The following is a 14,134-nucleotide window of genomic DNA, read 5'->3' as shown; positions in this document are numbered from 1 at the left end:
TTATAATATATATATATATATATATATATATATATATATATATATATATATATATATATATATATATATATATATATATATACATATATATATATATTTATATAATATGTATATATTTTGTTTTGTGCATATTGTAAGAATTCAGTAGTTAATCTCCAGAGATGCAGTTGGAAACTGTCAAAGGCACTATCTCCAGCACTTCTCATGCTACAAACTGATAAGTCTGATCACTGAATTGCTTTTATGTTGGCAGATTGCACTTACTCATCTCTCATCTTAGTCGAAGTCTGTTCTGGATGGCCAGATGTACCTCAGGAAATGTGTACATTTACAACAGCACTTGTAAATGTGCACAATGACTTGCCTAATATACACATTGACTTGTAAATGTGTACATTTACAATTTCTGTCAAGTGTATCATAATGTATACATGTGGATGTATACATTCATGTGTAAGCTGAACAACATAGCATTGATCAAATATGCTATTTGGATTTATACCTCTCTTACATCTCATACATGTTTCTTACATCTCTGGGAAAAATCACTTCATTTTTATTTCCATTGGTGGAATTCTGTCACAGACATATTGTTGTGAGATGCCAGTGTTGCCTCTCTTTTGAATGGAATCTAATTGAGAAAATCATAAATAAAGGTCAATATACAGTCTTGTGTTCACCATATTGACGCTATGAAGAGAAACTGGGGTTGTTGTTTAAATGTTATTTTTGAAGATTATAATTGAGGATTGATTCTAGACTTCAGTACTGTATTAAATTTGTTCTCATATGTAAATGTATTTTTGTATTTTTGTGATACTTACAATTCTGTGCAACCAAACTATATATCTGCTGTAAAACATTCCTTATACACAAGACATTGTGTATAAGGAATTGTGATACTGTCTACAAAGGTTTAACTTCCAAGTTGTCAGTATCCTCCAAAAATCATGGATCTCCAATTTTGCTGCTTTTTTTTAAAATTTTTATTTTTTTTAACAATGACTAACAGTTAATATTATGTCCCACATAGAGATGTGTGGTTTTGCAGGGCACTGATGATATGTCAGTGTAGGGATTGTGTCATTAAATTGCCAACAGTTCAGTCCTCCTAAAAGTACAATTAGATGCTAACAGATACCAAACATGTGCCAGAAACACAATAAACAAATGCACATTAACCCTATTTGCTGAGGTATTAACATCAGTTGTGGATGAGAACCTGATTTTGACTTAAATTAAATAGGAAAGGGCAACACAGGACCTTTGACTCAATTGTTTGTGGTTTTGGTTTGGTTTAGCTGGTGTAGACCATCTACCAAATATTTACCATGTTAACAAAAGTACTGGCAAAAAACAGCATCACAGTGAGACTTATTAGAGTTACATTATTCTGAGAAATTTGGTTGAATCTTTTCGGCCTGAAGGTGTAGACTGGCAGATTTCCCCAGTCCATGCAGATTACAACTTTTACTTTGAAGTTGAGGTCTTTAAGCATCAGTATTCCCTTTTTGATAATGAAGTTCACCAAAACTAAACGTGACAGGACATGTATGTGTGACTTCAAGTGAAGCTTCTGCAAATATGATGAAATGCAAAGCTTCAATATTTGCAATAAGCCACTGTAATGTAGCAGTCGGTATGCACATGGTGAAAGAATGAAATGCAAGGTCTGACAGGTCAGCTGGTCTACAGTTTCATGCTCCCCTGTCATTCAAAACATTACATTAATTTTGTGATTGATGCAGATAAATAAAGATTGGTTGGTTCCTTTGTTTCCAAATAATTATCAGCCCAGTTATTTATGTTTTATTTAATGTATTAAAAGTTATTAAAACAAAAATATAACATTTAATCATACAAAGTCTGTACAAAAATAATGTGAGCATACAATGGGAATATAAATTGAAGTTTGCATAATATTTTCAAATATAAATATATTAATGCATATACAACTGGAAAACTGCACAGAAATATCCAGTTAAATATGTAGACCTTTATAGACCATAGTGTACATACAGTGCATTATATATGAACATGTTTTAAAGCTAGTAGCAAACATTTCTAAATGAAAACATACCAACTGATTAGATTGGCTCGACTCAACGCAGAAGGGACAGCTGGGGTTTTACTTACAAAATGAAGTGACACACCTTGTCAGAGATGAATATATTTAATTTCAGGGCAAAATAATATTTTGCATGCTAAAGGAGGATTTTGTTCAAGTGTTGTGAAGTGCATTTTGAAGCTGGATGTTGGCTCTATAATCTCTTCTCTAAGCAAAGTCCCATCCTATAAGAGAATTCATTGTTCTTATGACAGGTTTATAATGCCCTTACAATGCATTCTGTTATTCCTATGGTCTTAGACAGTTCAGTCTAGATTTGTGAACACAAATCTCAAAGCTTGACATAAAAGAGCCATGGCACACTTGATGTCCTCAGGAGACAAAACCTGGACCTGCTCCACTGACAGTTAATAAGAGGCTGGCTGCTGAAACAGTGACAGTAACCCCTAACCCTGGGTGATTTTAGTGATTTTATGATCCAAGCATATTTTCTGGTTGATCTATGTTAGCATTATAATGAAATAAAGCCTGTTTGAAAGTAAATTTGTATTGAAAAAAAAATGTCTTCAAATACACAGCAAGAGGGACCTGGGTTCAAATCCCTGTCTATTCTGTGCGGGGTTTGCATGTTCTCCCTGTGTTGGTGTGGGTTTAATATAATTTTAACAAATTACTGTAACATTACAGTAACAATGAGTAGATGGAAATAACCTGCCAACTGTAAATTTACAGTTTGAGATGCATTTTCTGATAATGTATGTGACTGAAACTTTTCAGAAGAGACGCGCTAATTTAATCTACCATTTTGGATCGTAATTTTATGATTTATGTTTGGCAATCTATGCCGCCAAACATTTTTTTTTAACGTAATTTATCACAGTGTAGGTCAAACCACATGATTGCCTACAGTACAGCACCCCCACTTTGTTTAGTGCCTTGCTCAAGGGCATTTTGGTAGTATGGATGCAATACCAGAAGCGTTCCTACCACTAGCTGGAATACCCTCCTGTGACAGGAATCACAACTATCAGTAGTGAGTCAGCTCTTGGCTCTCTGGTTATGGGCTTTTGAAGAGATTTATCCATGTTGAAAATACTGATTGTCTAATCAAGCTGTCTAAGACAAAAGGAATAACGTGGATGCTGTTATAGAGTCATTACACACTTTAAAGGGAGCAGCTAGTTTCATCAAACAATCTACAGATAGTAGCATAAACAAAATTGGCAGATAATTTAACATTGATGATTTATTTTTTGCTCAGTAAATGTGGAAACTGGAATGTCCAAACAACAATGTGCCATATTTCAGCAACATCTAGTGCATAATAAATAAAAAAAGTATATGTCTAACAAGCTTTGACTTTCAGCACATTTTATTCCTATCACTATAAGGCAAATCTGAGGTACAAACATCAATCTAAAGACTTTCCTAGGTGGCAGCGGCTGATGGTATGATGATATATGATTTTACTGGTATGGATTGGTCAACTGATTTTCTAGAGGGTAAGGTCAGTGCTTATCACAGCTAACATTGCAATTTTGACTGATCATCTGTGATGGTGTTGGAAAATACAATCTCAAGTACCATGACAAATCACTGAAGAATAACTGAAGATTTGTATGCAGTTTGTTCCCATTACAGAAGAACGGCTGCAACTTAAAGGAATAGTTCGGAAGAAGGCCGAGATGGAACTATGCAACTACCCACTTTTCGCATTAAGTGTTGACTTTCATGGAGGTGAATAGTTAATAACTAAATTTTCATTTTGGAGTGAACTATTCCTTTAAGAAACATGAATAAACTTAATAAGGATTACATTCTAGTGCTCTGTAAACATAGACAGTTCTAACCTTCTATTATTATACTGGGAATAGATGGATTTAGAATGATTAAATGTAGCATTGCATTTTGGCTTAAGATCCAAAAATCTGTCCAATAAACAAATAATAGTAATATAAAAGTGTTGTGCTTGCTTGCAATTTGGGAACCAATTTTTTTGTCTGCTACCTGCAGCCACAGCTCTCCACCACCATATCCTCATATTGCTTATATACCACATTGTTGCCTGAGTCAATGTAGAGGATGCTGATGGGACTAAGCTTGGAGGGAACACAGCAGCTAGGTGGGCTGACGTCTGGGTCCATGGAGTTCATGAGTGTTTGGATGATGGCATGGTTTGTGGGCTCCAGGTGGGAGCGCAGCGGGAAGTCGCACATTCCCTCGCAGTAGTACGCCTCGTAGTCCAGAGGGGCGATGATCCAGTCGTCCCAGCCCAGATCTTTGAAGTTCACATGAAGGGGCTTGCGGCTGCAGCGGCTCCTCCTACGGCCAGACCCATTTTTCACCCCAGTGCCACCACCAGCTCCTCCTCCTCCTACTGCTCCTCCTCCCATCCCCCCCCCACCAGCACCGCCAGACGATCGTTTGGATGAGGCTGTTCGACGGTGCCGGCGGTGCTTTTTTTGATGAGTGACTATATTTAGAATAGGTTTGAGAGGCTTGGGGAACCCAAAGCCACCTGCCACATTCTTCATCTTCTCCATGATCTCTCTGAACAGATTGTCATTCCTGCTGGCATGTGAGAAAGCCACCAGCAAGGCCCTCTCCTGTGGCGGTCGAGCGTGGCAGCCCAGCCCCAGGGACAGGGGGTCAGCCACCTCGTTGGTAAGTTCGGACACGGCCAGGAGGTGGAAGCAGGCCTGTGGTGGATCTCTGGAGTCTCTCAGACGGGCCTTCATGCTGGCCCAGACATCAAACACCTCCCACCTGGGGAGACCGCCATCCAAAACCTCCACAGTTCTGGAGTCCAGAAGCTGTCTCCCAGAGGTCCCCTCAGGAGAGCAGGAGTACAGAAGGATGTTATAAAGATTTCCACCATTTATTAGCACAGGTAGAAGGTCTACTGGAGGTTTCCTGAGGATTCTCAGCTCTGCCTCCACCAAGTCGTCCATGCTGGCCAGGCTAGACAGGTCAAAGATGTAACGCTGACCACTCTCCCAAGATGGTTGGTCTGTGGATGAGGAGGGGAGCATAGACTTGTCATCCATGTTTATATTTGTCCATATGTAATCCCAGTGAAACATATGAGAGACATGAGTTAGTTAACTTTCACTTGATTAAAAAAAAAAGAAAGCCAAAGGGCATATACAAACTACCAATGAAACAAAATAGTAAAGACTACAAACAAAAAATTACAAACTCAACAAGAGGGATAATGGTACAAAAATGCATAACCTATAAGTAAAGAAATAAAATAGATCTGATGGAGAAGATGGAATCAAAGAAGAAGAATATATTCAATAGCTCAATCTAATTGAAAAAAAATCTAGCTCTCTCTGGCACTTTTCTAAAAACATTTCTACAACTCCATGCAAACCTTTAGAGGCTGACTTTAATTTTTTGGTTTTGTTTGTTTGTTTGTTTTTAACTACGGCTATGAACGTCACTTATGGAAGATAATTCCGCCTCATTGTCACAAGTACCAAACACCTTCACAGGTTAGGCCACCAAACGATCAGCTTAGAGAGAACGTTGATCCTGAATGCTCCCTTGATGTGACTTTTTTTTTTGATATGGCTTCCAAATAGATTTCTGGCTATTTATGCTTGATATTTGCTCTCCATTAGAGGTGTACAGAGACGTCATTATCTGTATCTGTATCTGTTCAACCAACAAAATTGTCTGTCTCTGTATCTGTATTCGGATAGAATACCGGAAGTGGGCGTGGTTTATACCGGAAGTCACGTTAAATCTGGCAAATGTATTTTCTAACCTAATATTCATTGGCAATACAATTTTTGTGCCTTCAAAGCATCAAATTGATTTAATATTGGCATATAATTAATTATGAAATATATTTCCACATCCTCATACTGTACTTTTCATCTCTCTCTCTCTCTTTTTTATTTTATTTTTATTTTAAGTTTTATGAACTGTCTGAACCCCACCACCACCCCCCCTTAACTGGGGGACATTGAACAATCAGAAACTGAAAAAAATGTTTTATAAATCGAAAGATTCTGTTTTGCATTGGAAATAGAAACTATTTACAATAAAGATATATAGAAAAATATCCTTCAGTTGAAGGGAATAATCTTAAATTCCAATGATGCTGCGTTCGCGTTTCTTGATGTGTTAACGTTACTGCAGTTCGCTAGGAAATCGTGAATTACTACTTTACAACAGTAATTACATAAGAGTAATACATTAACTTTTTTTTGCCTGTTTTATTTTATTTATTTATTTATTTTCCCCTAGGCCTACTGTAGCCGCTGTGCGTCTTTCAGCACCAGTGACAGAGCGGAGAGAGAGAGAGAGAGAGAGAGAGAGAGAGAGAGAGAGAGAGAGAGCAGCGCTCAGCAGAGGGAGGGGGGCTGTGTGTGCCCAGCCTGTGTGACACAGAGCTTCTGGAGAAAGCGAGGAGCATAAAACATTGCGCTTTTTTCCACGCATGAAAAAAAAACATCCGAGCCCGAACCGACCCGAGCCCAAATTATTTATTTAAAAAACAAGCCCGACCCGGCCAATACCCGACATACAGTCTCGGGTCCCGTCGGGTTCGGGTCGGGTTGCAGACCTCTAATGTGAAGTAAATGAAACGACTAGTTATTGAAATCAAAGTCCCATGTTGCAAACAGAATGGGCATTTTTATCTTGTGGCCATCCACAATGATATGAATCGATTTGAAGAAACATAGTGGCTGACGCACAGACATGTCAATCATGGCTTTTTTCCCCCCGAATAATAACGAGCAACTTCGGGTAGAAGAAATATCTGTTTCCATTGAATTATTTGTGCTTTCCCGAATAACGTATTCGGATTCGGGTACATCCCTACTCTCCATGATGATGATGATGAACACAACATTATCACATTTTGACTCACTTCAGAGTGCTACACTTCACCATAATTGACGCCCATGCCAGTAGGTGAGAAACCCTACAATTGAACTTGGAGCGCTTGGCGTTTAGTTTGGAATGAAAACAGAGAGATAGTAATGGAGGGTAATAGGTGTCCTAATAAAGGATACTATCGATTAAAGGAACACTTGTCTTGTTTAACATTAACATTAACACATTTTAGATCAATAGCCGTACGCTAAGCCTGGGCAGAGCGTTTGAATGAAAATTAAGCCTATGTAAACTAATTCTAGGGTAATCTTAATTAAAACAGGAGAACTGCAACTAATTTTTCTTACGCAAATACTTCTTTAAAATGCTGAAAGAAAATCATTTAGGATGTCCTCCCACCTTTTCCCTGGTCCACAAAACTCGTCACTGTATTTGCAAATCCCGCGGGACGTAAAACACTATCATTGTCCCTTGGTTGAATTTTGGAGAGTGTCCGGTATAAAAACAGCATGTAATCGTGGAGAGCCACCGTGCTATTCACGGACCGATATTCCCTGTCCATCCCATGTGTTTCCCCATCCCTGCTGTTCTCGGCCAGGTGGGAGATGGGTCCAGCCGGGTCGGAGGTGTGCTGCAGTGATCCAAGCTCCCAGGCTTCATTATACTTCGACCCAACACAGACAGCAAACCAGAGCAGAGAGGCCACAGTCTTTGTCGGATCCATTTGCAGAGATCTGGAGTGAAATAAAAAGCGCCGGGTGAGTTTGTGAGCTCGGAAACTCCCCTTTGCTCTTTAGATTGACTGAGGGATATTATCATTGACTCCATCTACATTTGAGCCGTGATACGTGTACAGGTACACAGCGCCCCAGCCAGCGAGAAACCATACCCAAGTCAATGGCAGTAGTCCAAATGGCATGGGCGTCAACTGTGTATGGCAAGGTGTGGTACTTGCCATGCAATAACCATACCACAGGAGATCAAAAAAAAAATGTAATGCAGGTCAGGGCAAATTAAGTAGGCCTGACCACTCTCCATCCTTTTGCAGAGGCAACAGAATATGAACGTTCAGCAGTGAAAGCCTGGAAATTATGCAAAGTGGATACTGTCACAACTGTTCAAAATAATCAGACAGGCTATACCTTAGACCACAAACTACCCAAAGTGGTCCAACCAATAGTATCCTCTAAACTCGAGCTTGCCCTAGTTGCCACTAGAGATGGCATAGGGTGGAGTGGTGTTTTTTTTAGTGGGCCTTTGAGGCCCACTTTGTGAAAGGTAAATGCAAGGGTACGACTCATTGGGAAAAAACAAAAGCATTGTGGACAACAAAGTGCAACTACTGATGTTGCTATTAACTCCACATACAGTAAGTAGGATTTTACAGACATCTAAGCTCTTGATTAACTGCCCAACATAATTGGGCAGTCACTGTTGTTGCAATCACTTACAACTGGAAAATGTTAGTCCCAAGAATTGTTTTGATTTAGGTCTATATATCATGCTGCTTGCATGATTAAGCACCTGAAGAGAGAATTCCCGCACACTGTCCTTTTACTTGCAATAAACTTTATTACTGATACAACGTTTCGGTCCTTAGACCTTCATCTGGTAAAACTGAGGAACAAAGAACATTCCAGACAGATATAGCCAACACCTCCTTGAAGCAACGCATCAGTGAACACAAGAGTGCAATACGCAGAAATGACCGTGATTATCCTGTTGCTATGCACTTTAACATTTAACGTTTTTATGGTATAGAGAAGGTAAAGGTGCCACCTAGAGGTGGTAACCATGACTTGTTACTGAAGAGATGTGAAGCTTTTTGGATCTTCACATTACAGACATTGTCCCCCAACGGTCTCAATGATGAGTTGCTACTTAATGTGATGCTGTGAATATTAGTTCTGTAAGGGATCAGCCAGGACAGATTCCTATTTGATTGTTATTAGATTTATAGATGTATCTACTAATGATGAATTTTCTTCTATTGCCCAGGTATTGAAGCCCTGTTTGGATGATTTTTGCACATTGTCTTCATCATCCCTATGTTTATGTATTTCAATTGTGAGATTCAATGTATTTCAATTGTGAGATTCAATGTATTTTTCTATATTCATATTTTTTCTTAATATTTTTTCTTTAATTTTTTTTCCTATTTTCTATTTCTACTATTATATGATTGAATGTGGCTATGTAAATTTTGTATTGTGGTAACCTACTGCCTATTTAGAGGTATATTTATGGGGTAGCCTAAACAGTGAAATTATGATAATGTTACCCTGAGATTTACCATTATCCTAATATTATTATTGTCATTATGGAAGAGATGATTTTGGATTAATTGTTTTCAACTTTAACTATATGATTTAATGTTTGTATATAAATTGATGTAGTTGCCGTCCATCATAGATTGTGGAATGTCCATTTTTGATGGTGGGTTGTGCCTTCTAATTGACTAAATGCACACAGACTGTGGGACTGATTGCCTGACAGCTCATGGTCCCTGATTGGCCTCACCTGAGGAGGTGCTGGCTATATCTGTATGGAATGTTCTTTCTTCCTCAGTTTTACCTGATGAAGGTCTAAGGACTGAAATGTTGTATCAGTAATAAAGTTATTGCAAGTAAAAGGACAGTGTGCGGGAATTCTCTCTTCTCTTGCCTATGGATATTTCCTCCTACGCGCCTGTCTACAAGAAACTGAAAGTGTGCATGAGCCTCTACAGTCATGATTAAGCACCTGAAAGACCAGTTAAATTATTTAATATCACTGTCTGCTATCTAATTGTAATGATGATTTGGTGACTTTCTAATAATGAATGCTTGTGTAATTCTTAGTCAGGACCTCATTATACTGGCTGTGCAGCTAGACAAAAAAAAGTCCACTGCATAGCATGGAAAGTCAAAGCTTGCCTTTTTCAGAGGGTAGATGGTGACACCAAGTGAGTACAAGCAAGTGTGTAGAATTTGGCATGTGTCATGGCATCAGATGACAATATTTGTGTTGCAAGTGGATGTTGAAAAATGAGCATAGTGTTCATGAGAAACAGTCCAGAGTGGACTTAACTCACTCATAATAGGTCTTTTGGTATTTTTGATAAGAAACTGAACTGCCTTGGAAATGTTCATACATGCTTTTTTGAAAACCAAGTGTGTCCAAACAAGTGTGTTAGCGCTTAATATGTGCTCGGGCAGTTTGGTATAAACTGCAGGGATTGTGTAGTGGGGAACAGAGCATGACAGAGAGAACGTCGACTTTAAATGGCCACTTAGGAAATCAGTCTGGGCTTAAAATAAACTTTGTCAGTATTTTAGTCTTAGCAACTCTTTTTTTAATCAACTGTGTTGTTTTGAGGAAAGAATCTTATTAGAACCACAGATGATGACAGCATCATATTGTGGACAGTCTTGGGACAGAACCTACAGGCTATAGGCACGGCAACAAAACACTTAGCTTATCATTATCACTGTCATCACTGCCATCACTATGCAGCATCGCATCTTCTGCCATCTGACAACAGCATCTTCATTTGTGATTTAGGATTATCTTAAAGAGGTATTTACATGTGAGCTTTGTAGTGAAATAATTATAATTTTAGAAGTGAGTGTCAGATTAGCCTTGAGCACATATTGTTCTAGCAAGTGGGGTACTATTTAGGGTAGGCTACCATTTGTCCATTTATATTATTTTGGTAACATTTATCCATTTATAATGCAGGAATGTCTCACAGTCTGATGGAGCTAAACTCACAAGATGCATGCTTTTAAGGGAAAATTATACTGCGAAGCATTTCAAGCTTACTTCTATCTTTCTGTGTTCTTGTCATTCAGGGATTTAATAGTAGTTAAGCTAATATAATTTCAGGCCAGTTCCCTATTAATGAGACAGCATTTATAGGTCATTTTATACAAGCCAGCATGATAATTGCCAATTTTCTCAGTTTTCAATGTCAAACCTGTAATATGTGCCTTTGCCCTTTTTGGTGAATTGCCGCCCTGCTGTGATTTAGACTAACTCACTGTTACAGAAAAAGATCGCCAAAATAGTGGCTTGCAGGTTTCTTGCATATGAATATCTTTGATAAAATATGAATGTTTATTCCAAAAAAAATCAATGCAGTTTAGTTGATACAAGGGCAATTTTCTACCATCTTTGTTCTGGGATATTGTAAGATCAATATTTTGGCGCCTCCCAGTGGTCTTAAAAAGAACAAAAAGATAGTCAAGACATGGTTTCACAAAAGTAGTTGCTCTGTTGCTCATAAAAATGTTACAAAATGCTGCTTGAAGATACAAGCAACAAAAAAATCTTCACTTGACATAATATATATGTATTGTCGCCAATGTATTGTTGTTGCTTCGCATCCTGTCATTGTTGCTGTTCCCTGATGTTGCTGGTGGATGTCCATTGTGCTTCAGCTCTTCAGGCTACCTGAAGAGGCACAAATCAACATGCAAACTATTAATTAAAATCTATATTTTCACATTGTCAATGACATTTAGTTTTTGCTGTCTGATCATAACTTGCCCTGTAACATGGAAGTTACCCACTGAGTTGTATAATATGTGGCTAATGTTACTGTAATTGCAAACTAAACCATGTATGGTATAAATTTAATGGAAAAGTTATGTGGATTTATTTGTAATGATTTGGGAATTAATTGCAATTTATGTTACAATAGAATGTGGATGATTATTAGCCTAACATCATTATCTAAATGAATGGACAGTAGATCACTGGGGCTATGCATTGTGAGCAAAAAAAAAAGTGCAAGAGGCCCAATATGTCTTGGAAGTGATATTGCCTGAGTTGAGCTCCAAACATGTTACATCAGCCAGTGTACAGTAGATGCTGATCATGAGCTAATATACTTCTCTTCAAAATAGATTGTACTCATCATCCAGCAGCTGTGGCTTCAGTTCCAAATGAACAGATACAAAACAGAGTGTGTCCTGTTGCACAAAACTTGCATCCCTCCACGACAAAATACAATGGACAGGTAGCCTAGCTGTGTTTTATTTAGCAAGTGTCCTGTAGTCCAACACTAGCCTTCATTAAAGTACAATACAAAAATACAATTTGTAAACCCATTTACATACAGTGTTAAATTGATGTAATTTATTATTTTAGTTGTAATGTAATTTTCACCATCTAAACTTGTGACATTGTAATGTAAATAGTCTGTCTTCTGTGCACAATAAAAAATGGCCTGATTGTCCTTCTGTAAAGTATAAAGGCAAGGTTGGCTGTATCATATGGAGGACCGGAACTGCCAAAATCAAAAATAAATAAATAAATAAATAAATGACTCAATAAAGAAATAAATTCCCCTATTTATTTATATTTCTGTTTTAATTTGCTTCTGTATTTATTTACCCTTGTATTAATTCCCCTATTTATTTATACTTCTGTTTTAATTTGCTTCTGTATTTATTTACCTTTGTATTAATTCCCCTATTTATTTATACTTCTGTTTTAATTTTCCATTTTATTTATTAATTCTTTTCATTTTATTTATTTCTGTATTTATGTCTGTATTATAGTTTCCCTTTGCATTTTCCCCCTATTTATTTCCCCAAACGTATTTATTTCTGTGTTCTATTTTTACATTTACATTTCTTTATGCGTTTCTGCTTCATTATGCAAATGAGGGGGCTGTGTCTCATGGGGTCAACTTTTCGCCTATTGGTTGATCGACATCAGAGTGCCTAGATCGACTATACATGCCTTGCTCCCACACTGGTGGCCAGCAGGTGGCCAGGCTAGGAAGGAGAAGTGTTAATCAACATGGCAGCTCCTTGTAGAAGAAAACTCTGTGACAGAACATGTAAAACCGTACATTTTTGAGGCGGAATGTGTCAACCGAACAAGAGGAGGCAACTGCCGAAGTTTTACAGACACGGTTACAGCAGGATGTCTCTGAAAGGTAGGTTGAAATTTCAGTGTGTTGTCCGTACTTTCTCACCGTGCGTGTATGTGGTTGCGTCAGCTATGTGGTATTTCTGGATAGCCATAGCGGACAAATTTGTATCCCATAAAAACGATATCTAACGTTACCGGCCGGAGTGTCTCGCAAGGTAACTGTACTGTATGGTTTGTTTGATTCATTTTTAGCCTGACATTCACCGGTGCCAGTGGTTTGAGGCTGTCTAGTCAACACAATAGGTGTCGGTAGCTTTTCGCTGGCTAACTTTACTTGGATAGCTGCTGTAATGTTATTCCATGAAGTGTCTTACAATTGCCGTTGTACTGGCTAGCGATACACACCAGACATTATGTAGTTATTACGTTCAAATACATCAAATTGATGTGTGATGTGTGCGAAAGAAGAACTCCTCTTCAGGGGATACAAATATAGTCACGACACCGGCAAACATATGGTTATGCCCCATGCTGTCTACCATTTGGACATATGACTGTCGTAATTTATGCCAGTGTTATTCAGCTATAACGCTAGCTCAACAGTTTTAGAACTATAGCTGAAATATTCAAACATTGCATCTCATGGAGGCCTGCTGGTCATTCCCCCTGTACATAACATCTTACCTCTTTTAGAGTTGACACCTTTGTTTGTCCTGTACATTAGTTTGTACAGTACTCACATCTACTCTAAATTGTCTGTGCTAAATAATAAACATATAATATAGATAAACGTAATTATCAGTGTAATGTTCCTATAAAGCTTGCAAAATTCAGTAAGTTACCCTTTCTCATTCCCTAGGTTACCAGAAGAATAAATCAGCTTCAGGATCCACCTACATGCATGTTGATCATCCTGGTCTGCAGCCTGTATGATTGAATGTGTTCTCACTACAGAATGCAATGAACATTTATAAAACAGACTATGGGCCCTTACAGCTTAGAGGTATAGAGCAGTAAGTTTCTTTTATGCATTCTGTGCATGAATTGATTTGAACGTGACTTTGGATAATACTTTACATGACAATAAATTTGAGTAAAATAACTGTGTTGTTATACTTTATTACACATCCATGTAGAAACAACTTCAGCACACTTAAAAGTCTTTTAGTGACAGGGGCATAGGACAAAAGTTACTGAATAAGTAATATAATCCCACACACTGTCTACACTTGCATGGTGCTTTATTACATTTCAGTCATTGAAATGTAATAAAGCACCATATAAGTGTAGACAGTGTGTGTGGTATTATATACGTTTTTCCCTTTACACACCCATGTAAAGTAAATGTGA

General features: G+C 37.9%; 1 protein-coding gene across 1 annotated transcript; it reads right to left on the bottom strand.

Annotated features, from left to right (window-relative positions):
• Positions 1-4,071: 4,071 nt before the first annotated feature.
• gdf7 (growth differentiation factor 7) lies at positions 4,072-7,643 on the bottom strand. The gene is made up of 2 exons (XM_071911538.2): positions 7,319-7,643; positions 4,072-5,078 (listed from the first exon to the last, which is right to left on the bottom strand). The coding sequence occupies exons 1-2, from the start codon at positions 7,641-7,643 to the stop codon at positions 4,072-4,074; spliced, it is 1,332 nt and encodes a 443-aa protein (XP_071767639.2).
• Positions 7,644-14,134: the final 6,491 nt, after the last annotated feature.

The sequence above is a fragment of the Centroberyx gerrardi genome, chromosome 17 (genome assembly GCF_048128805.1).
Source record: "Centroberyx gerrardi isolate f3 chromosome 17, fCenGer3.hap1.cur.20231027, whole genome shotgun sequence".
NCBI classification, from domain to species: domain Eukaryota; kingdom Metazoa; phylum Chordata; class Actinopteri; order Beryciformes; family Berycidae; genus Centroberyx; species Centroberyx gerrardi.
Note: the sequence above shows the minus strand (reverse complement) of the source record. Positions and strands in the feature narration are given on the sequence as shown.